General features: G+C 38.4%; 5 protein-coding genes and 1 non-coding gene across 7 annotated transcripts; 4 read left to right on the forward strand and 2 right to left on the reverse strand.

Moving 5' to 3' along the window:
* Positions 1–12: 12 nt before the first annotated feature.
* LOC127249573 (heat stress transcription factor A-4c-like) lies at positions 13–2,341 on the reverse strand. 2 transcript variants are annotated; one of them, XM_051272460.1, is made up of 3 exons: positions 2,035–2,341; positions 1,306–1,611; positions 14–1,184 (listed from the first exon to the last, which is right to left on the reverse strand). In XM_051272460.1, the coding sequence occupies exons 2-3, from the start codon at positions 1,519–1,521 to the stop codon at positions 213–215; spliced, it is 1,188 nt and encodes a 395-aa protein (XP_051128417.1). In that variant the 5' UTR covers positions 1,522–1,611; positions 2,035–2,341; the 3' UTR covers positions 14–212. The 2 variants fall into 2 exon arrangements, with proteins under 2 accessions (XP_051128418.1, XP_051128417.1); XM_051272461.1 differs by lacking the exon at positions 2,035–2,341 and having other exon boundaries at positions 13–1,184; positions 1,306–2,028.
* A 1,350-nt stretch (positions 2,342–3,691) lies between these two features.
* LOC127249567 (BES1/BZR1 homolog protein 4-like) lies at positions 3,692–7,006 on the forward strand. Its single transcript, XM_051272449.1, has 3 exons — positions 3,692–4,061; positions 5,830–6,587; positions 6,678–7,006. Exons 1-3 carry the CDS (start codon positions 3,846–3,848, stop codon positions 6,679–6,681), a joined length of 978 nt encoding a protein of 325 aa, XP_051128406.1. The 5' UTR covers positions 3,692–3,845; the 3' UTR covers positions 6,682–7,006.
* Positions 6,999–10,333, reverse strand: LOC127249566 (uncharacterized). The gene is made up of 5 exons (XM_051272448.1): positions 10,144–10,333; positions 8,551–9,735; positions 8,028–8,228; positions 7,679–7,874; positions 6,999–7,418 (listed from the first exon to the last, which is right to left on the reverse strand). The coding sequence occupies exons 2-5, from the start codon at positions 9,676–9,678 to the stop codon at positions 7,237–7,239; spliced, it is 1,707 nt and encodes a 568-aa protein (XP_051128405.1). The 5' UTR covers positions 9,679–9,735; positions 10,144–10,333; the 3' UTR covers positions 6,999–7,236.
* A 95-nt stretch (positions 10,334–10,428) lies between these two features.
* On the forward strand, positions 10,429–10,502 carry TRNAI-AAU (transfer RNA isoleucine (anticodon AAU)). The gene has a single exon. It is a non-coding gene; the product is annotated as a tRNA-Ile (tRNA).
* A 3,961-nt stretch (positions 10,503–14,463) lies between these two features.
* LOC127250013 (aquaporin NIP1-1) lies at positions 14,464–16,837 on the forward strand. Its single transcript, XM_051273154.1, has 5 exons — positions 14,464–14,822; positions 15,127–15,351; positions 15,618–15,815; positions 15,933–15,994; positions 16,464–16,837. Exons 1-5 carry the CDS (start codon positions 14,691–14,693, stop codon positions 16,681–16,683), a joined length of 837 nt encoding a protein of 278 aa, XP_051129111.1. The 5' UTR covers positions 14,464–14,690; the 3' UTR covers positions 16,684–16,837.
* Positions 16,838–17,368: 531 nt separating this feature from the next.
* Positions 17,369–23,213, forward strand: LOC127249883 (probable LRR receptor-like serine/threonine-protein kinase RFK1). The gene is made up of 24 exons (XM_051272937.1): positions 17,369–17,690; positions 17,828–18,002; positions 18,208–18,279; positions 18,349–18,417; positions 18,504–18,575; positions 18,694–18,765; positions 18,863–18,934; positions 19,022–19,093; positions 19,189–19,260; positions 19,338–19,409; positions 19,490–19,561; positions 19,691–19,756; positions 19,840–19,905; positions 20,017–20,079; positions 20,177–20,224; positions 20,315–20,358; positions 20,530–20,906; positions 20,990–21,185; positions 21,327–21,467; positions 21,554–21,672; positions 21,753–21,963; positions 22,040–22,277; positions 22,381–22,531; positions 22,613–23,213. Exons 1-24 carry the CDS (start codon positions 17,606–17,608, stop codon positions 22,979–22,981), a joined length of 2,994 nt encoding a protein of 997 aa, XP_051128894.1. The 5' UTR covers positions 17,369–17,605; the 3' UTR covers positions 22,982–23,213.
* Positions 23,214–23,240: the final 27 nt, after the last annotated feature.

Genomic DNA, 23,240 nt, shown 5'->3' on the forward strand with positions numbered 1-23,240 from the left:
ATGGCACAATTCAAAGGTTGAAGCTCATGTCTTATTCTTGTATTGAAGTACATAGTATACAAGTGTTAAAACAATATAGTATACAAGTGTGAAAAGTTCCTGAACACGGCGTAGTCGTAAATCCTATCCACAGCCAGATCAAGCAGGAAATAAACTAACTTTACAACAAAAAAGGTATCAAACATGAAATGTGTTTAAACTACCTATTAGGATCAAGTCTTCTCTGCTGGAGTAAGATGACCCAATTGTTCCGCTAGGTTATTTACACTCTTCATGTTCCACCAACGCCCCCCATTATCGCCGGGGGGCTCTTTCTCGTCTGAGAAGGCTCCGGAATCATAATTTGAACCAGGGTTTTCAGTAAGAAATTGTTCCCAAAATACATCGTTGACCCCTGTTCGAACACTGTTTGCTGCTTGTTCTTCAGTGGGTTGCACCTCAAGAACAGCGGCAGTGTGTGGTTCAGAGTTCATGTCGATCCCAGAATTACAGCTCCCGGCATCAAGATTTATAGGAGGGTAGCATATGCTGGGGCTGGGTGCACATTTTGTAGCCTCTTCTAACTCCATGGATGAATCAAGTGGTAGTGAATCTTCACTGACATCAGATGCTATTTTCTCCCAAAACAACAGAGAAGACTCTAGCTGCACCAGCAATTCCTTACTGAAAGTCAGAAGTGAATTAGCATCCACATCTTTTTCTATCGCAATCCGGGGAGAAACTCTCTGATTGTCATCCATGCTCGTTTCATCGTGTATGTAACTATTGCCCGGAAATCTTCTCTTCCTATCATGAGCTTCCAGTTGCAAAGATGATGTGAAGTCCAAAGAAAAAGCCGGTTGGCGAAGTGCGCTTACCAATGAGGATAACATATTCACATGTCGATGTTCCACATTCTGCACTCGATCTGTTAGAGCTCTTGCTTGCAATTCAAGACCTTGTTGCTCCTCTTTGTGTCCGCGCAATTCTTCATGTAGCGACTTCTTTTCATACCTTAGCTTCTCGATGTCATCCGAATATCGTTTCCTCTCCAACTCTGTTAGGGGAGGTAATGATGCCAGATTAGATGTAGAGTGACTATGAACAGGCCTTCGTCTGTGGATGTTCTTCAAAAGGTGAGGCTGACCTCTAACAAAATCATCATTTGCAAATTCCCATCTCTCTGGATCAATTTTTCTGAAACCCTGTTAAACAATAAACAAACCAAGAAAGCTACACATAAGCTACAAAAACAATCAAAAAGAAACTCTAGAAGCAAATCTTAACAAGAGATTCAAAGCTAATCCAGAGAAAGAAATCACACACATATGTGTTCAGCTGCCTTATAAAGCTGGAGAAATTGTTGTGCTTAAAGAATCTGGGCAGGAAGTCGCGGGCGAATTCCGGAGGATTCCAGACAATGAAACTCCTATTATTCTCACTCCAAGATACAACAGAATCTGTGGATGGCTCATCCACCATCTCATATGTTTTGGCAAGGAATGGAGGCAATGAGTTGGAGCTTGATGAAGCTTCATCCATCCTCAATAATGGCGTCCAAAATTTTCATAACAAAAATATCATCATTCGATGTTCCCTCCAACTTCCCATTCACATCACCACACTATATTTCTGCCCAAAAAACCAAAGCAACAATGTAAAACCTATCAAACATCCCATTAATATTCAAACTAACACAACAGCGACTTCCGCCATTGAAGAACACATAAGGATGAATAAAAGATCAAAGGGCAGGAAACAAGGAAGCAAATTCATCACTTCAAAACAGGACACCACCAATCCTTCATCCCCACAGCATTCTTACCCAATCAAACATAACCACCAAAATCAGAGAAACAAAAAAATAAATAAATAAACTTTCTGGAAACGTCCAGCAAGCACATCGTGGTCGTTACAACGCTTCCACTAATCTTCAAGCAAAAGCATCGGATTCATCAAATGAAGAACACGCAGACACATACAAACACAAACTCCCGCCGCAGCGCAATGATTGATCATATGAAAGTGCTCCTGCAAGCAAGGCAAGGCCATTACCTGAAATGGAATGACTCTTCCTGCACACTCAACTTCTCCCAAACAACGGTTTGCCTATCTTTCCTTCCCCAGCTGGATTGACTTATATATATATTGGGATCCGTGGAATTTTCGCAAATCGAGGTTGGGTTTTTCTAGGGTTTCCACATCAATGGAACCCTCTCAAACGACCTTCAGCTAAAATTTTAATTTCCCTTTGCTTGGTGAACAATCATCATCCACATGTACAACGTACAATTCTCGACTACACTCCCATGACTCCCATCTCTATATATCACCTCAGAACCCCCCAATTCTTCTAAAATTCTCAATCCCCCCCTCCACTCCAAATAATTGTAGAAAATCCCGCCGGCCGCAAACCACCCAATCCAATAATATATTGATTGAGGGGCAAGTCTGCAAATAATTTTATTATAATTTTAAGACAACAGATAAATTAAAAAAATATATACACATATAAATCTATGTATGTATTAATTCCAGTATGAATGCGTTAGATGCTTTGACCCTTACCCGATGCTCCACGTCACGGCTTATATCACCTGTCCACTCAAACGCGACTTTTAGAAGTCGTGTTTAGAATTTAGCGACTTTCGATTTTGAAGGCGAAAGCGTGTTCCTTTCTAGAAATTTCTCGTCCGTACATTTCCATGCCTTGCATTCCGGGGACGCTAATAAGGCCGCGTTTGGCGCCTTTGGAAGAATCGAGAACATGCAGGAGATTGGGAATCGGAAAAATTAGACGACTCGCCAAACACGCCCCAAGAGAATAATAAAAATAAAAGGAATATTACAAAATTGATTAAAGAGCAAAAGCGTGTTATGCTTAGTGGATGGCCAACATATCATATCTATTAATAAATAATGTCCCGCCAATTTCGCCCATAATCTTTTTTCCTTTTAAATAAATATACTACTATATAATATAAATCAAACAAAATATATCGATGAATTAAATTAAATTAATATCCAGTTGAGAATTGATCTAAGACATATGTGATGATTGCAATTATGGCAGTCGTAACTAACTGTAATAATGTGGAGTGGGCCATTGAATGAAAACTATTGGGCTGTGAGGTCCATCTGTTTGATCCGTAGTAAATGGGCTGTAATAAAGCCCATATAGGAGCGTGCAATCCACGCGACAGTGTCAGGGACCCAGGACACTGCCATGCACAGATAATCACGTGATGACAAAGACTCGTTTATTATAATGCTAATGTCACGTGACTTTTGTACCATCAGAATTTACCCTCTCTCCTCTTTTTTTTTTTTTTTTTTTTTTTTTCCTTTATAACTTTTTTAATCTCTATTTATCCACTTAGATCTATGAACATATATATATATATGTATTTAATTTAACTAATAATTTATGTATATATATATATATTATTTATTTGTAAGAGATAATTACTAGTAGCCAAGCCACGCCCAATGTTTCATACCGGTAACACGTGTCCCCACTTTCAAAAGACTAAACACGTGCACGTCCCGCATTTCCAGGATATTTTCTTTTTCTTTTTCTTTTTTAAAATTAAATTTATAGAAAATGTAAAGAAGACCGGGTCTGCGAAGTCAGTGGCAATCTTGTAATTAGACAGTAATCCATGCCTCAATTATTGCGCTCCCTGTATTTATCCCACTTTCTTTTTCTTCTGCTCTTTCGTCTTCTGGTTTACACACGCGAACGCGATCCTCTGCAAACTCTGCGACCTATTGGAATCTCGATCGACTCCTCGAATCATTCTCAGCCTTTTTTTTTTTGCTTTCATTTGCGGAGGATTGAGGAAGGCGGTGGTGGTGGTGCAGTCATGACTTCCGGCACGAGGATGCCGACCTGGAAGGAGCGGGAGAACAACAAGCGGAGGGAGCGCCGACGCCGCGCGATCGCCGCTAAGATTTTTGCCGGATTGAGGATGTACGGTAACTATAAGCTCCCCAAACACTGTGACAATAACGAGGTGTTGAAAGCTCTGTGTAATGAAGCTGGTTGGATCGTCGAGGACGACGGCACAACTTATAGGAAGGTAATTTCGACTTAACTGTATTAAGAGGACTTCTTTCTCCATAGATCTTATCCCGGCGTACACTGCCGTAGTATGTCTTAATAATTGCGTGCATGCTAAAATGCGCTGGATTAGTTTGGCAGACGCTTCCGTCACGCCAACCCCCCTGCATACCTGCGGGGGTACTACTGTCTGTCCGTAGCTCCTCGGATTGGCGGAATCAAATCATACTCACAATACACTTTTTTTTTATATATAATTTTTTTATATAAAAATTAGGTTTGCAGGGGGAAGCATATGCGTGATTAGTTAGTTGCTGTGCTGTCCAGAGCATGTGAGTGTCTGCTTCCTTGTTGATCGGATTTTGGAGATAGGTGCTAACTACACGGCGTAGGATAGATCTGCTAATGTGGTTCACTTTACTGGTATCTTTTTAATAACACCAACCCCAAATAATGGATTTTATATAGTACTTTTTTCATCTCAGATTAATATGATAAAAGTTAAATTGGGATGGATCTTCATCCTATTCCTACCTGGGGTTAGATTTTGTGTGATCGAATGGGAACTGTCATTTATTGATCTACTCCAGCTCATCTAGATCAGTAAAGCCTGTCTTTACAGTTTACCTGCGGTCAAAATATTCTGACTGTCCTATTGATATTTTCCTTATTTGGAAGCTTTTACTTGAACGGTAAAAATTTTTTGCCAAAAGACTGAGGGGACGTCAATTGGTATTAGCCCAGAATAGTTCTGCTGAAATAATGTAATGTACGTTTTGTAGTCAAAATTGATTACTGACTGAGGGAAGGCAAAATGTAGGAACATCGCAACTGGGACTTTTTCACCGACCCCCTGGTTGTGAAAAAGAGACCTAGATTATAGTACTATATTTTATTTCAACATTTCGAAAGTTAGATGCGTGAACAAGGTTAGTATCTCTTTGGCTTTCCTGGTTAAAAGATGTTTCTTTTTCACCCTCTTAAGATCAAATTATATGATAGTGTATTGCTAAGAGCTAAACTCGTTCACTTCTCCTGGATTTCTATTTATAGTTTTATCAAGCATGGTATGTGCCTTTACTTGACGTTACATGTGTTAAGCACTGTCAGCTGTTGTGTCTTTACTCGCTGGATAGCGTTTAGTGTTGACTAATGTGTGACCGAAAGTTGTTTGCATTGCGGCTAAAGATTGTTGGGGCTGTTGAGCATTTTGTGTTGGTTTTCGAGATCTTGTAGATAGAGTCCAGCTACAAGTGGGGTTGGAATTCATGATCTAACTGATTTCTAGGCTTTATATACGAAATCTGTTTCAAGACTTTTCAGGGCAAGTGGTAGATTAATTTGATTGTGGTGCTGCTAGTAGGAATGGAATAGTTTGTTTAGAGTTGCCAAACATAGTTTGCACTGCCAGATGTCTGTGAACTTTTTTATTTTTTGGTGCTGTGGATGGGAACATGCTCACTTTAAAAATGGAGAATCATGCATAAGGAATATATTCTTTTTGCCATTGCTGGATGATTCTAGTAGTTACATGTCAATTGGCATTCAGATAAAATACATGCATCTCTTACGTCGCATATGCAGACCGATTTATATTCAAAGTAGGAAGATTCATTTAATGGAATTTTATTGTTTCCAAAGTCTGATTTTATACTTATGAAGGACTGATAGTTTATATTCACCGAAAGACACTTATGATACAACCCTTGATCCTACTCATATAAATTTGATCTCTGGATTATATCAACTGTTTAGAAGTGTTTTATGGAGGTTATTATCTTTCTCAGGGATGCAAGCCGGTGGAGCGGATAGATATCATGGGTTCGGCTGCTGTGAGCCCGTGCACATCGTATCAGCCAAGCCCAGGGACCTCTTTCAATCCTAGCCCTGCATCGTCATCTTTGGCAAGCCCCATCTCATCCCATTATGCTGCTAATGTCAACAACCCTGCTGATCCCGATTCCCTCATCCCCTGGCTCAAGAACCTTTCATCTGGTTCAGTCCCTCTATCCAAGCTTCCCCACCATCTCTACATTCCTGGAGGTTCCATAAGTGCTCCAGTAACCCCTCCTTTGAGCTCGCCGACGGCATCCACACCAAGAATGAATGGTAACTGGGATGATCGCGCAAATGGATCTGCCTGGTGCGGCCAGAACTTCCCATTTTTACCGTCTTCCACCCCTCAAAGCCCTGGCCTACAAACTCCACCTGATTCAGGATGGCTCTCTGGTGTCCAAACTCCCCAAGATGGACCCTCTTCTCCGACATTCAGTCTTGTCTCGGCAAATCCATTTGGTTTCAAAGAACCTGCTTCAAATGGAGGCTCACGAATGTGGACCCCGGGACAGAGTGGAACCTGCTCTCCTGCTGTTGCAGCAGGGTTCGACCAAACAGCTGATGTCCCAATGTCGGATGCAATTTCATCCGAGTTTGCCTTTGGAAGTAATTTTGCCCAGGGACTTGTGAAGCCATGGGAAGGAGAAAGAATACACGATGAATGCGTCCCAGATGACCTCGAGCTTACTCTCGGAAATTCTAGTACCAGGTATCTTAAAAACATCATCGTTTACGCCCCTATGATACTATTTCCCTATAATTCGATTCAACTTATCAAATCCTCCATGCCAAAATTCAGGTGAAAGTATCCAAGGAAGAACTGTTAAAGAATCTTCAATATAAGGTATCGAGCTATAAAGTTCTTGTTTGGGCATTGAAACGAGCAGGCCCTCATCGAATTACTGTTTCCGGGCGCCTTGAAAGCAGATTGATGCAGTTTGGGTTTTTCGAAGTGTGTAGCAGATTGTTTTCTTGTATGATATGTCTTGCAAATTCTTTTGATTCTTTCAAGTTGGAACACTGCTCATTCCTGTTTGTGTGGGTTCTATATGCCTTTTGTAATTCCAACCCTACTTATCTCAAATTTTTGCTACTTCTCTTCATGTCCACACCGACCAACTTCGTAAATGTATTGAATTATTGCTATATATAAATTATGGACCATTTCATAGACACTGCAGCTGTTTATTTACATTAATGTGAAGCAAACTTGAAAATTAAGTGGAAAAGAATGCACTGTACGTATGAACAATTGGACACAAATAAACTGCAAATTCAACTGTACAGACCAAAGAATAGAGCAATTTGATCACTTACCACTTTCTTCCTGTGATCGAATGGAACGGAATAAGCCTCACTTATTCGAGCTGAAGAAACAAGTCTCGTAGTGCTCGGTAAAGCATGGCTGCGGCTGGTGGTTGGGGGAATGACCCGAGAAGAATTTGTGATGCTGTGATTGACTGATTGCCGTAGAATCTGGAGTTCTCACGTGCTCGGGTTGTGACTATGCTACCTTCTAGAGAGCACCCGATAAACGCACCTGCATTCAAGTACCAACAGTTTTGACATCAAATTTTGAGGAAGGACAGATGAAAATAGCCAGAAACAAGTTTGAATCCAATCCATTTAAGCTATTCAACCATTGCAACATTTTGGGGAACATACTGATATGCTAAACGATAGTTTTAGATCATATATTATGCATCTATTCACATTCTATACATCGTTTCCCCTCCTTAAAAACCCTAACTATTTATGAAAATTCATTGAGATTGAGAATATGAGAGATAAGGAGCCGACCTTTACTGCAGCTGTATGTATAACAAGCAGCATATCCACTTGCACCAGCTCTAATATCGGCCTCCGCAGTTCGTCCGATGGTTCCTGCGGCGGCACTCAAACCAGCCCCAATTGAGAAATGTGCTTCACTACAGAAGGTTTTCACAGCCTCAACTGTTCTCAAAACAATTATGAAGTCTGTTAGCTCTCCTCCAGCCTGCAGGAGAAAAAGATAAAATAAAAATAAAATAATCGTATCAACAAGCTTCTATACCATATAGCAAAAACGAACAATCTATGAAGCTTATACAGATTCAAAAGGAAACTTCATGGGTCTCCAACATTGTCATTGCACAATAATTTAATTTACCTGAGCTCCCCAGCCTATGCCGAAGGAAGATATGGCAGAGGGAGGAGACCAAGATCCATCTTCCCTACGAGCAAGCACCAGTCCAGTTCCAACATTATAGGTTACCATCACTCCTACTCTAGCAACAGTTAGTATTGCAAGGCCTTTTGCATTTTGTAGAATGGCCTGGGGAATTCGCTTCTCTGATCTGAAGGAACCGACCTGAAATCAAAGAACCTTGGATAAATTCTAGCTGCATATTCAATATGGATGTGGGCGTCATCAAGATTAATGTGATCAACTGGAAGGACAGAATGTTTCGTTACCCATTTCGTAGGTAAATATTTTCTAATGAAACTTTCACTGGCTAAAGAATCAAAGCAGCTTAAACACATAACCCACAACAAATTCTTCGAAACTAAAAGCTGATCATTCTATTTTCAGGCCCACAAGTCTTTTATGTAGAGAATATTAACTTTAAAGTTCCGCTATTACTCCTAACAGTAGTCTTTAGTATGAACTGCAAGTTCAGATTTCCACATACCTTAGCATAACCAAGGATTGTGTTTGTGGCTTTGTAAATCTCATACTCCATCGACTGCCCCCAGGGAAAATTAACCCAGGATCTTAAAGTGCTCAAATCTGTCAGATCATGTACAGGCAACTGCGCAGCACGGCTTACTTGATCCATCAGGTATGGCTGAAAAGGTTCGAGGCGCACACAGCACACATCACAAACTCGTTGTGGATTCTCTGTCCGGAACATTTTAGGCAATAAGCTCCTTCCTTTTGTACACTCATTGCAGAAGACTCCCCCACAAAACCGACAGTGATGCCTTGTGCACATAATCGGGTGAAACCTGACGCTACAAAGCATACAGGAAGAAGCTGCACTATCAGGTAACCACTTGGGAGGCTCCGAATCAAGAATTTCTTGGGCATGGCTAAAATTGGCTTCTGACAGGGTTTCTGCAATTTCCTTCCACGCATGATCAATCAGGTGGTTTGACAACCATGAAATTCGACTAACATCTCCAGAAGTAACAGCAGACACTTTTCCCCGAGCGACAAGTAGCATTTCAACCACAACATCCCACATGGTCAATTCTTTATCTTCCTCAATGCATTGGCTCCAACCCATATCTTCATCAGGAATGTATCCACCATTCGAGCAAAACCCTCCAGTCAATTCTCCTTCATTCATAGGAGGAACAGAAACAGGTATCCAAATTCCAGTTTCCTCGTATAAGGGTGTATCATAATAAAAGTACAGTCCTTTCTTGGAATTGGCGGTACTTATATGTTCCTCCTGGTTATCATCAACAGCTTTACGTTCATTCGACAAATCACATCCTTTAGTTCTAGGTATTTCTCGATGTAGGTGATCCCCTTTTTCAGCATTGCAGTCAGTACATTGAGGTAATTTACCATCAACACCAATAGCATCACTTTCAAAAGTGCTCTCTGCCTCATCGAGGTTAGAGTTTTCACTCTTCTTCAAATTGGGGCACTCATATTCTCTTGTGTCAGCATGTTTATCAGCTCTGGCCTCAGTCAATTCAACACTATAATTTTCAAGATCATCGTGTTGAACCAACGAAATCACTTCTTTTACATCATCTTCCCCATGCTGCTCACGTGAGCCAAAGTTCTCCGGCCCACAAGAATTCATTTTTTTCGCCTCAGAGAATGAGCAATGTTTCTTTAGCAAGCACTGTCGTCTCCTATTCTGAACAGCAAAATTGCACCAAGGCATCAAACAAATTCTAAGACATATATAAAAATCAAAACAAAAAAACCTAATTCAGCCAGCCATTCATGTCACCCTAAATCCCTAATAAAATCTCTCTTTTTAACAAAATCTCCCCTCCTATTGCAGCCACAAATCAAACAGCCGTATAAACTACCAAACTTTATTCTTTCTTAAAAAATCAATTAAAAAACTTCATTATCACAATATTAGCACCTCTGCTATCAATCAAAGATGCTAACTAAACACTATTAATTACTCTCCAATTCAATCCAATCCAATACTTGCCAATAAATCCAATCCAATTAACAAAAAAACACAAAAAAAGGAAAAAAGAGAATATCATGATCAGCAGATAAATACACAAAATAAAAAATAAAAACAAACCTGCCGAACCACCCCGCAGCCCTAGTCCCCAAAAGCTCGAGTTCAAGCGACCTGATTAACTTCCGAACACCATAGAAACACTAAAAACCATGTCGTTGTCGGATTACACGTAATACCTAAATACAGCGCCTGAGGGGTTTGAATTAACTTTCCTTCCGATCGAATTTCTCTCGATCAGAAAATATTCTTTTGTGACAGGGAAAATACAGCGGAGTCCATTCTTAATATGGCATAAAATACATGTAAAATTAATAAATAAATTTTTAATAAATTAGAAAGCAAATTGGCCTATTAGCTCAGCTGGTTAGAGCGTCGTGCTAATAACGCGAAGGTCGCAGGTTCGAGACCTGCATGGGCCATAATTTTTGTTTTTCTCTATTTGCAATCTTCTCCTCTATTTTTCGTATATTTACAATTTAGTCCTTATGCTTTATAAGTTTGTATTTAGGACTTGCCTGTTGCTGTGCTCTTCTTCCAATGTACTTCCTCTGTTTCTCAGACCACAAATTGGATTTCTACGATCGTCCTGCTTCACTCTCAACATGGGGATCGATAAATCCGTAACCGTTTACTTATGGCTGACATTCGTGCTCGCAAGCGTCTTCAATCCATCACGCGCCGTAGTCCTTCCCAATGAAGCTTCTGGGAGTAGAATCCACGGCCCTAAGTTACTCCCGTCGGAATCTAAGAACGGGGAGCTGAAGAAGGCCACTCGGCTCGAGTCGAAGCGTGGCTGCGGGGAAAGTGTTTCCAGATCCGAATGCAGCCAGAATTCGAAGTGCAGGTGGTGCCGGAGTGACGCTCTGGATGACATGTGCTTTTCTAAATCTGAAGCTTGGCGGTTGCCGTCCCAGGTTTTCTCTTGTGAATTCTGATTAATTGATTAGATTCGCCTCCTTGCTTCTGTTTAAATGCCTGCATTCATCGAGGTGATCTTTGTACTGTACATTTTTTTGTTATTTGGGAATTTTAAGATTTGACCTTTGGATTCGCTATATATGTGAATGATTGGCAAATGAATACGTGTGGTAGCTTTCCTGATGCTTTTAGGTGTAAGTGATCGTTTGTATGACGTTGTAATTACATTCTGTGTTCGATGATGGAGGCTTGTTGTGCTGTATAATCTTGTGGTGTGAAGATCAACAAAGAGGACCTGGCTAGGTTAGATTGGTCGATAATTGTCCAATCTCTAGCATTCATTTGATTTTGTGTTGCTGATGTTTCTGTAAAGTTTCTCAAGACTAAGTTTAAACATGCTCTAGATTTATAATGTATCTGATTATTTCAAGAAACCGGAACTTGAACTTCGAAACTGAAAGCATGTATAAAATCGAATAATGGCACTCCAATGGAGCAATAACTCTGGCATATATTGTCAAATTGATGAACCACACTGTGTCTAACAGCTCTTCATGATTTGTTTCAATGGTTATGTGTAATTGTAGACTAACCACCTACCATATTGATTGTGCTACCTGTTTTGAATCAATGGTGCTTGGCAAGTTGTTCTTTTCGAATGGTAATTTTAACCTTTCCCCTCTTTTGCTTCTTCCCGGTTGATGCCTTGCAATAGGTCAATTTTTTGCTGCTATAGATGGTGCATGTGCATCCGAAACAGTTCTGGTGCTGAGTCCCTTATTTTTCATCGATCTTTTTATCTAGTGAAGATTGTCAATGATTTCATAATGAAATGACATCCATTAGTCCATGATAAGTTGTGCAGTATCAAACACTATGCCAATGACTGTTTTAACTCAGAGTGCTCTTATTCTGCGAGCTTGAACACATGCTAGCTACTTCGATATATACCCATGGAAGTTAGAAAACTCTTGAATTTGTAGCGAAGTAGATCCTTGTGTGGAATATACTAGTTGAACATGACTGGATACATTAGTTCTTAGCAGGCAGTGAATCAACTTATATAGTTTGTCAGTGTGATCTGTGATATTGACGCCGGGAAGGGATAAGTAGCATAAATAGTTGATACATAATCATATTCTGGTTCATTGGCGTTTATGGAAGAAATTTGATGATATAATCAAGAACTCATTCTTGGCCTGCCTACTAAACTAGAGCTTTTTAGCTTATTAAACTTAGTGACTCTGTCTGTAACATTCGAGCCCGTAAGTTTCAAGTTAGTTCAAGCCATTCGATTTTGAACTGTTGAACTATACTGCAAGTTTGTTGTGATATGATGTGAATCTGTTTAATGTTTATAATTGAAACCTTATTAGTCGTAAAAATTTCCAAAATTTCAAAACTCTTGGTCGAAATGGGCCAGCCGGTAAGTGTCTTAACACCTTATATATATAGTAATAAGTCCCTTTCCAATTAAAGTATTGATGTTGAAGACTTTGCTGCTTATAGTATTATTAGTTAGCCAAGTTGGTCTTCACATTCACACACACACACACACACAGTAGATGAATATTGAGTATGAATACCCCACAATAAGAAAAAGAAAAGGTGTTGTTGGGTAATGGGTATCACGAGATTGCGTTTCAAATTTCAATTGGCACAAATTATCTCAATTTCCAACTTCCAACATATAATAAGTCCATCAAATATGCTGATAGTTAGAAATTTTCAATTTTCTTGCATGAAATCGTGATAGATGATTATTATTATTATTATTATTATCTTCATGTACTGTATGATATAAATATTTCAATGTGCAGCCAGCCAGGATTCCCGTGGGATTTTGCATGACTATACTTACTTTCCAATTTCATGTGGTTGGATTTGATTGGATTGGATAACATAGGATTCTGTTTCTTCTTATGTTGAATTGAATTTAATTTAATTTAATTTCTAACATTATGAATTAATTAACCACCTCCCTGCATGAATTGCATGTTATTTTGCAGCTTTTAAGGAACGTGTTGATTTTGATTTTTACCAGTAATATTATTTATTATTCACTTCACCTCCTAATTACTTTTATTGAAAATTAATTAGCCTCCAAATCAAAAGAGGATTCTCGTAAGATGGCTGATACTAAGAAAAGGCATGTTCACACCCTAAATAATACTAATAATAATTGGCAAATTTATAAGTCACCAAAATGGATGGGTTATGGGTAATGTTAATAATGGGAAGAAAAGGGAATCAAGAGATGGGCCATAATATGAATTAATTAATTCTTCTGTATTGGAGGTCATTTATTTTCTGACAAGAACACCATTTCTGAAAACCTCAAACCCATACCCTCCTCTTTGACCACACCACATTTATTTATAATTGTAATAACAACTCTATTCCAGAATTCTGGGTGCTGCTGCTATTTCTATTTTCAGTTTCTATTTTAAATAATTAATCAAAATAATAATTTCATGTAAATACTTGGGTATATACTACTCACCTATATGGCTATATTTTATCTTATAAGACTTTTATAATAATTTAATATTACTCCATTTATTTAGAAGAATGGCACAATTATCAATTGATTTGGTCGGATGTCTTGCAAGAAATTTATTTATGTGTGTATTTAATATTATGAAGGGTTTGGCAGCCAAATGCCTCCTAACAGCATGCATTTCCTATTTCCTAACCTATAATTGCATATTCTTTGAAATTAGTGGATATAATTTAACCATAATCATATCGTAAGAACGACCACAACTGCTGAACACAAAAGTCATAAATAATTTCCTGAAATAAAACTACTATGAAATATATACGTACATAAAAAAACTTTAAAAATCTTTATTTAGTATGAAGAAGTTTACCAACCAAAATAGGCAATCTTAGGACAAATTTGTTGGGTTTTCTTGTTAATGTTTTTCCAATTATTTGGTCATTCTACATTTTACAGTGCTGCTTCCGTTAATTTGAATAATATATATATATATATATATATATTTTTTCATAAAAAAGCCATTTAATATAATTTATTATTGAATATTGATTAGATATAGGTATAACCATTTTTTTAGTTATTTTTATAATTTATGGTAACCAATGGACGTGTCTGAAGGTTTTGTTGACCAATTAGGGTAGCTATTAATGAGTTGAGAGTCGAATATGGTTACTCCCAGGAGCAGAACTCCTCTGCATCCAAAGATTGCATGGCTGGTGCTGATTCGTCCTGGACTTATGGTCCTGGACGTTACATTGAATATATTACTACCATTAATACTCCCTCAGGTAATAAAAACATCACCACATATTCACAGTTTTCAAGGCTTTCTCGCAATTTTATTGTATTAGTATTTTCTTAAAAATTACATATAATATTAATTTTTTATTTAAAATAATATATATAATTTTATATAATTTAAAAAGGAAACAGAAAATATATTTGGATGATGATTTGGGAGTCAACTACACTCGAAGTCCGGAAGCGCTCATCCTTAGCTGTATATATATGTGTGAATGGGTCACAAATTGTGCTGCCATTATCTCCTTTGTTGTGCTCATTCTCTGCAGATTATAGTTTGTTTTTTTAAGTAGTAATGATCGAAGAGCTCTCTGCAAAACCCTAGCCAATTACGAATCTCTTTGGCGTTTAATTTGAATTCTTCGAGAAATAGTCGGTGAATTACATGGGGGAGATTTCATCGTCGGCCAATGGCGACCACGGAGTGGCGGTGAGGATAAAGGACGACGAATCCGCTTCCAGAAGCTTCGAGCGTTCCTCTGAATTTGCCTGTCTCTCCGTTTCTTTTATACAGAAGGTGAATTACTGTATGTTTGTTTGTTTATGTGAGTGTGCAGTTATTTCTAAGCTGTTTTGATCCTTCATTTCAGAATTTGTTTCGACGATTGATACTGAAAAGTATTGTTTGATCTTCAGTTTTTTCAATTTTCTTAAGCTTGGATTGAATTCGAAATCTGTTAATTAACTTCCATCTGTCGATCTCTTTCTAGCTGTTACGATTAAATGCGCACAAGTTGCTTGCATAAATGTCCAACTAATCGGAGCATTCACACTCTATCATTGATGATTATAATAATTGTTTGGATATTGATTTGAGGCAGATAATTGCGGAGACTCTAGGCACATACTTTTTGATATTTGCTGGATGTTCTTCGGTGGTAGTTAACGCCAACTATGAGAAAGTGGTGACGCTGCCGGGAATATCCATCGTGTGGGGACTGGTGGTGATGGTTATGGTTTACTCCGTCGGCCACATCTCCGGCGCGCATTTTAACCCCGCCGTGACAATCGCTTTCGCCACCTGCAAGAGGTTTCCATGGAAACAGGTAATTTTTTATTAAATTAAACCTAAATAATTTAGTACATCTCAATCGATCGATGATTCGATTCGTTAAACTACAAGACAAACAATTATTCTCAGCCTGTTTTGAATCATTCGTTGTCTGTTTCCTGAAATACTACGAATCCTATCCACATCATTGCGCTTCATTTACAACAGGATCATTCTGCTTTTGACTCTCTGCTACCGATTGTGTAGAACAATTTGAAGATTAATTAAAAGCAAATGAATTGATTAATGATGATGAAACAGGTACCAGCGTATTTAGTAGCTCAAGTATTGGGATCAACGCTGGCAAGCGGAACCCTGCGGCTACTGTTCAACGGTCCACACGACCACTTCGCCGGAACTCTTCCGGCCGGCAGCGACGTGCAGTCACTGGTAGTCGAATTCATCATCACATTCTACCTCATGTTCGTCATTTCCGGCGTCGCCACTGACAACAGAGCTGTAATAATTCTCAGCCTTTTGCTTGATCGAGCATTCAAACTTTTCCTGTACAAAAAATTAATTAATCAATTCCTGATTTCTTCTCATAATATACTATTACTTTTCATTATGGCGTAGATCGGAGAACTTGCTGGTCTGGCCGTTGGAGCTACCGTTCTTCTCAATGTGATGTTTGCCGGGTACGCACCTTGTGTTATTTATCTCTTTCATTTTTACATATAAAACACATTAGTTCATACAAATCAATATATAAATAATCTGCTGATGTATGTGCTGAACAGTCCATTAGTCGGTATAACGCTCACAACACATTAAATAACACACGAAATATAAATAACTATCAAATGATGTATTATTGACAAAACATAATAATAATAATAATAATAATAATAATCTATATAAGGAATACTAGCATACTACATAATCAAACTCTTAACACATAAGATTTATATAAAATAACATACTTCAAAATCTAAACCGACAACATATTGACATAACAAATGTTGTATTCGTTCAAGCATTTGCTGGCAGTCTAACCAAACACAAAATAATCACATTGCCTTCTACGAATAGCCAATCTAATTGACACTTAATTGATTTTATTTTTATAAATTCAATTATTAATATTAATATTATATATGGGTGTAGGCCTATATCGGGGGCATCAATGAACCCAGCGAGGAGTCTTGGCCCAGCAATTGTGTGGAGCAAATACAAAGGAATATGGATATATCTATTAGGCCCAACAGCCGGGGCGGTTGCCGGGGCATGGGTCTATAATATTATCAGGTTTACAGATAAGCCTCTTCGTGAAATTACCAAAAGCGCCTCCTTTCTCAAAGCCTCTTCCAAGAACACTTCCACCTAGCTCTACTCTCTAAGAATAAACCAGTTTTTTTTTTTTTATTTTTTTTATTGTATCCTGATTGTTTCTGTAGTATGTAAAATAGTGCATCTTAGCAACTCTGAAGTAATTATATATTATTTTAATTGTTCGCGAAAAAACTATTAATATTGTGGCAGGCAGATGAGCTTTTTTTTTTTTTTTTTGAATATTGGATGCTCCAGCTGTGGATTGGAGTGAGATAATAATAATTAATGTGAATATACTAGCAAGTGGCAGACGGGTTTGTAGCTTGTACGTACAGAAAGAACCATTTATTATTAAAATATGAACTTAAGACATGTTTGACGGATTAATTGAAACGTTTGTCACAAATTATCCATGCAATAATTAAGTAGTTATTAGGATATACGGTTTTGATCAATTACATTTAACAATTACTGTTGTGAAAACACAACTTTTAATAAATTTCGAGTGTGGGGCAATTGATGATCCATGTATGTAATGAAACTATTGTGTCGACTAGAAGAAAATAATTTCAAGTCATTACGAATATTATTATACATTTGAAAATTAAACGATTGCCGAATTGAATTTGTCATTAGAAATGACGTTGGATAAACAACAACGGCCTCGAATAAAATAATACCCAGATAATTGACCTGTACGAGTACGAATACGACTACGATCGTTTTAAAATCCCTTTCAAATCCACTCTTGCTTAAAAAATTTCCATAATTTCTGCTTCTCTCTCTTTCCCTTGCTTTCTCGCCATTCTCAAAAATCAGGAAGCAATTCGTGTTCGTTTGATCATAGGCCTGTCTGATATATACACACTTCTTGCAGGAATCTAAACCAGCAAATCATTTTTACATTGGAGCGGTTAACAAAGTTTGAATTTTAAGTTGAAGTTACTGCACTTGTTGTCGAATCTTGATGTTCGAGGATGGAGGTTGTTTCTTGGGTTCTTGCCGTTTGCTGTTTCGGGATTTTAAGGTTGTCTGCGTCGCAGCAGGTGCCGCGAGAAGAAGGTGCGTACGTTAACGTGATTGACTTGTCTTCCAATTTCCGTGTCCCGAGTTGATACTGTATTTGCTCGAACGGGAATTCGTAGGTTTCGCGATTTGATGTCTGATTTTATTTTTTATTTTTTAAATTTTCTGGGCAGTGGATGCTCTTCAACAAATTGCGTCAGAGATTGGCGTGAAGTACTGGAAATTTGATGCTAATTTATGCGAAGCAGAGATGCTTGGGGCTTCGCCTGTTCCTCCACGTGGCTCTGAAGGTTATGTCGAATGTAACTGCAATTATGACAACAACACTGCCTGCCATGTTACCATAATGTAATGTTTCTTGCATCTTCTTGCTTGATATGTTTTGATTTTCTCAGCATTTGATGTTTTTCTTCACTTATTCTACTTGAAACTGGAGTGATCGATTGCACATTATTAACATCTCAAAGTGGTTTTCTTTAGTTTCTCTGTAACAGTGAACATTTCACAATTTCGATTTTGATTTTGATCAATCCTTTTGTTACTTCTTTGGCAGTGTGATTAAAAGTTATGATCTCACGGGAGTTCTTCCGCCTAGCATTGTGAAGCTTCCATACCTTCAACATGTGTAAGTCTCTACCAAGTTTGACTGATTCTTGTCGACTGCCGTAATTAGTGATCATGCTGTTTATTACAGTGATTTTGCTTACAACCTTCTCACCGGTACATTTCCGAAAGAATGGGCTTCAACTAAGTTAGAATTCATGTAAGCTCTATCCCTCGTGCATAATTTGGATATAATACATTCTTGTTCATCTGTATTTAACCTTGTTGCCAATGCTTTTTATGCAGTTCTGTACTTGTAAATCGTTTATCAGGGCCAATACCGGAGTTGCTGGCGAACATATCTAGCCTCACATACTTGTATGTCATCTGTATAATCTTTTCTATCAGTGCACGGTTACGGATTTTGGACTGAAGTTTGTAAATAATAATTAAATCGAATTACTCGAGAAAATTACTGTCTACCCGTCTTGCTCAGGAACCTAGAGGCGAACCAATTTTCAGGTGCTATTCCTCCTGATATTGGGAGGTCGACTGGCTTAAAAACTTTGTAAGATTTCGAATTTCAGATACCCGGAAATTGATATATTTGTGTTTGAAGCCACGGTAGATGATTTCATTTTGCTTCATTGTTGATTGAATCATAGGATTTTGTCTTCCAACCAATTAACCGGTGAAATCCCGACATCTTTTGGTGATCTTACAAACTTAACTGACTTGTAAGCACAAATACTATCTTATTCGATTATTTATTCTCGTGATTTTAGTTTTTATCGTCTGATGTGTTCAATTATTTCCTCTTGCAGTAGAGTAAATGATAACAACTTAAGTGGAAGAATACCGAACTTCATTCAGAACTGGAAACAGCTGAGTAAGTTGTAAGATCTCTATCCACTTCAAATTGGATCGATGCTCTCGGAATTCTTCTCTTGATAACTTTATTCTTACGTTGTTTTTTTTTTTTTTTTTGAAGAGAAATGTTCGCTAGCGGACTGGAGGGCCCTATTCCCTTCAACATATCTCTTCTGAGCATGCTAACTGACTTGTGAGTCGACCATGGCCTATAGTCATCCTGTTTTTTGGATAAATATCGAAGATCGTCTGATAGAATTTCTATATCAGGAGGATTAGTGATCTAAAAGGTCCAGCACAGGAATTTCCGATTCTAAGGAGCACCACAAGCCTGGTAACATTGTATGTCAAGTAACACGAACTTAATTGTATTCCTCTTGATTATTCGTGAGCTGCAAAGAATGATTTATTCTTCGATGTAGGATTTTAAGAAACTGTAACATTACTGGAGAAATCCCCACGTATATTTGGAGACTGAGACTTCTGACAATGCTGTGAGTAACCAACTATTATGTTGCTTTGTTATTTGAATGTCTTCTCTTTCGATATTTTAGTTCTAACAGAATAAAATACATCTTTCTATCTACTTTTTTACGATATAGTCTCTGTTCTGTCGCCCACAGGGATGTCAGTTTCAATAAGATAGTCGGGGAGATTCCAAATCGCATTGCAAGAAATCTGAAACTTGTGTAAGTTCAAACTTTACTGTTTTCGCCAAATTTGTTTAGCTTGTATAGCAAGATTTTATCGACTATGAAATTCCTCTGAACAGGTTTGTTACTGGTAACATGCTGAGTGGAAGAATACCCGACTCGCTCTTGAAGGATGGAAGCAATATGTATGTTTTTGTATCCATCATATTCCCTAACAATTTTCTTCTTCGGTATGATGCAATTTTGTTTGTTTATTTGTGTTTCTGAAATGTGAAGTGATTGCCTTTTCTATGCAGTGACCTTTCTTACAACAACTTTACCTTGCAAGGTCCCGACGACCCTACATGCCAAACGAACATGTAAGAAAAGCTACTACATTGCTCTATTATTGTTTCTTTCTTTCTTTTTTTTTCTCGCTATTACATTTGTTGACTGGTTATGATTAATCTCCTGCAGAAATAGAAAGGTAACCTTGTTCAAAGGCACATCGACAACAAACACATTGTAAGATGCAATTATGTTTTTTGCCACTTCTTTAAAAATTCTATTACATGAGTTAGCATTGTAAGATGTTCTTATGCTTAACCTGAACAGAAGTCGGATTCTTCCGTGTGCTAAGGAAGTCGTCTGCCCGAAATGTAAGCCCTTTTCTTTTTTCTTCCTATGAAGTCTTAAATATTCCGCGTAGAACAATACAACAACCCAATTTTATGTTTTCCGTAGTTGAGTTTGAGGTTATATAGTTTTGAAATAACTCTATATTTTGTGTTTTGAATATTATTAAGAATTTTTATGTTTTCATATGCCAGATAGATGTTCTTTACACGTCAATTGTGGCGGGGAGGATTTGATCACCAAAGAAAACAATAGGAGAGTTACATATGAAGGAGATACCGGAGGCGATGTTGCAAGATATTTAAGTGATAAGAACTGGGGATTTATTAGCTCGGGCGACTTCCTCGACGAACCTATTTATCAAAATTCACGTGTGATCACAATCACATCAGGATCGAACCTCTCTGGCTTATACAGTTCGGCTCGCCTTAGCCCTCTTTCACTTACCTATTTCCATTATTGCTTGGAGAATGGGAGTTATAATGTGAGCCTGCACTTTGCTGAAATACATTTTGCGAATGAAAGTTCGTATTACAGTCTAGGAAGGCGGATGTTTGATATATATATCCAGGTTATTTTCGGATCATCAGATTAGTTCGTTGCCATTTGCCACGCGACTGTACTGATTTTTCTGAAACTGTTTTTTTACTTCAGGAGAAATTAGTTTGGGAGAATTTCAACATCGAAGATGAAGCTGGTGGAGCTAGAAGACCTGTGGTTGAGTTTTTCAATGTCACGGTATCGGATGGTACATTGGAAATCCGATTTTATTGGGCTAGTAAAGGTACTATTCGAATTCCCAACCGAGGGGATTATGGCTCTCTTGTATCGGCTATTTCCGTCAATCCAAGTAAGCACTTCATTTCAACTTTGTCAGCATTTTCTTGTGGTCTTAAATTTGGAGCTCGATGTGATATTGTTGAAACCGAAGCTTGCAGATAAAGCTCTTTCCTACATCACTCTTTATTCATTCGTCTAAATTCTTAAACAGATTTCAAAGTTTGCGTAGACGGTAGTAGCAAGAATGTAGCTGCTTTTGTAGTGCCCGCCGTCTTGGCAGTATTCGTTATTTTTGCAGTACTTTTCATCCTTTGGTGGAATGGCTGGTTTGGAAACCGAAAAGGATTTAGAGGTATGCAACCGTAAATTCCGAAATGATGAATTTGTGAAATCTAAGGTCTAAATGCCGCAAGTGAAGACTCGTTTTGCGCTTATCAGGTTTCGAAGGACTTGAACTGCAAACAGTTGCTTTTACCTTGAAACAAATTAGAGTTGCGACTAACAACTTCGATGCTGCGAACAAGATTGGAGAAGGTGGTTTCGGTCCAGTGTACAAGGCAGGTTTTGCTGGGTGATTTCTTGGTTCTTTTCTCGTCTTTGACGATTTTATATCAATCTGATGCGAAATCTGCGACAGGGTCGACTTCCCGATGGTACTGTAATAGCTGTAAAGCAGCTGTCGTCGAAATCAAGGCAAGGTAATCGAGAGTTTTTAAATGAGATCGGCATGATTTCTTGCTTGCAACACCCGAATCTTGTGAAGCTGCACGGATGCTGCATCGAAGGAGATCAGTTGCTATTGGTGTACGAGTATATGGAAAACAACAGCCTCGCCAACGCTTTGTTTGGTAAATGTTCGCTTACTCGAAAGCTCTCTGTCGACATGTTTATTGACGCCTCAACGGCTAGTTGGTATTAATTCAGGTTCGAAGGAAAGCCAGTTGATCCTAGACTGGCCAACAAGGTTTCGGATCTGCCTGGGAATCGCCAAAGGATTAGCATTTCTTCACGACGAATCGAGGCTGAAGATTGTTCATCGCGACATTAAAGCTACTAATGTGCTGCTGGATAAAGACCTGAATCCTAAAATATCCGATTTTGGCCTGGCGCGGCTTAATGAAGACGAAAATACACATATTAGCACGAAAGTTGCAGGAACAATGTGAGTTCGCCTATTCGATACATATATATATATAGATAGATATAGATATAGATATAGATAAGCTAGCTTTTCTTACAATGTGTGCATTCATTTCCGGATACAGAGGATATATGGCGCCGGAATATGCACTGTGGGGGTATTTAACCGACAAAGCAGACGTTTACAGCTTCGGGGTTGTGATGTTGGAAATTGTCAGCGGCAAAAGCAACAACAATTACATGCCGAGTCACAACTTCATTTGCCTTCTAGATTGGGTACTGAAAAAAGACATTGTTAATTCGATTTCAGAATGTTCCAAACTTGTCTGAGTTTTCGACTGTGTTTATTAATTGCAGGCTAGTCACTTGCAAGAAAGCAAGAACATAGACGAGCTCATCGATGAAAGGCTAGGATCTCGAATCGACAAAGAGGAAATTGAAAAGATCGTGAAAGTAGCGCTACTCTGCACGAATGCGACTGCTTCGATCAGGCCAACGATGTCTGAAGTCGTGCAGATGTTCGAAGGGCAAATGGCGATCCCGGATGTCGTCGCGGAGGGAAGTTCGTACACGAACGACGTGAGATTTAAAGCCATGAAAGACTTCCATCGAGAGAAGCAGAATCAGAGCTCTACATGGAGCTTAACACAGTCCCAAATCCAGTATTCGACGACCATACAGACAGATGCCAATTACTATGCTTCATCGACCTCTCGCACTAACTAAATCGATAATGTTACCATGTATATCATGTTCTTGATTTTCCATATGTAAGTTTGTGTAAATGAATCACGATCCAAGTTGCTGTCGGAATATTGTAGATTCTTTGCGGAAATATCTTGGTGTGTAAATATTATAGGACTTCTTTACTTAAAAATGTGATGTAACTTCGAACAGCTCTCAGAATAGAAATAAATACTAAACCTGACATTGTAGCAAGTGTGAAACAAATTTGTTGCTCGAACCAAACAGGGAAATGAATGTC

This window comes from Andrographis paniculata, unplaced genomic scaffold, assembly GCF_009805555.1.
Source record: "Andrographis paniculata isolate CXL003 unplaced genomic scaffold, ASM980555v1 Contig36END, whole genome shotgun sequence".
Classification (NCBI taxonomy): Eukaryota; Viridiplantae; Streptophyta; class Magnoliopsida; order Lamiales; family Acanthaceae; genus Andrographis; species Andrographis paniculata.

What these genes read in the sequence shown, in the direction of transcription:
- LOC127249573 (XM_051272461.1), bottom strand. Translation starts at nt 1,521, where the DNA reads ATGGATGAAGCTTCATCAAGCTCCAACTCATTGCCTCCATTCCTTGCC. An exon ending in TAAGGCAGCTGAACACATAT is followed by an intron (nt 1,185 to 1,305) that starts GTGTGTGATTTC and finishes ATTGTTTAACAG; the next exon opens with GGTTTCAGAAAAATTGATCC.
- LOC127249567 (XM_051272449.1), top strand. Translation starts at nt 3,846, where the DNA reads ATGACTTCCGGCACGAGGATGCCGACCTGGAAGGAGCGGGAGAACAAC. An exon ending in ACGGCACAACTTATAGGAAG is followed by an intron (nt 4,062 to 5,829) that starts GTAATTTCGACT and finishes TATCTTTCTCAG; the next exon opens with GGATGCAAGCCGGTGGAGCG.
- LOC127249566 (XM_051272448.1), bottom strand. Translation starts at nt 9,678, where the DNA reads ATGAATTCTTGTGGGCCGGAGAACTTTGGCTCACGTGAGCAGCATGGG. An exon ending in CAATCCTTGGTTATGCTAAG is followed by an intron (nt 8,229 to 8,550) that starts GTATGTGGAAAT and finishes CTTTGATTTCAG; the next exon opens with GTCGGTTCCTTCAGATCAGA. An exon ending in TACATACAGCTGCAGTAAAG is followed by an intron (nt 7,419 to 7,678) that starts GTCGGCTCCTTA and finishes ACTTGAATGCAG; the next exon opens with GTGCGTTTATCGGGTGCTCT.
- LOC127250013 (XM_051273154.1), top strand. Translation starts at nt 14,691, where the DNA reads ATGGGGGAGATTTCATCGTCGGCCAATGGCGACCACGGAGTGGCGGTG. An exon ending in AGAGGTTTCCATGGAAACAG is followed by an intron (nt 15,352 to 15,617) that starts GTAATTTTTTAT and finishes ATGATGAAACAG; the next exon opens with GTACCAGCGTATTTAGTAGC. An exon ending in CTCAATGTGATGTTTGCCGG is followed by an intron (nt 15,995 to 16,463) that starts GTACGCACCTTG and finishes ATATGGGTGTAG; the next exon opens with GCCTATATCGGGGGCATCAA.
- LOC127249883 (XM_051272937.1), top strand. Translation starts at nt 17,606, where the DNA reads ATGGAGGTTGTTTCTTGGGTTCTTGCCGTTTGCTGTTTCGGGATTTTA. An exon ending in GCAGGTGCCGCGAGAAGAAG is followed by an intron (nt 17,691 to 17,827) that starts GTGCGTACGTTA and finishes TTTTCTGGGCAG; the next exon opens with TGGATGCTCTTCAACAAATT. An exon ending in ATATCTAGCCTCACATACTT is followed by an intron (nt 18,576 to 18,693) that starts GTATGTCATCTG and finishes CGTCTTGCTCAG; the next exon opens with GAACCTAGAGGCGAACCAAT.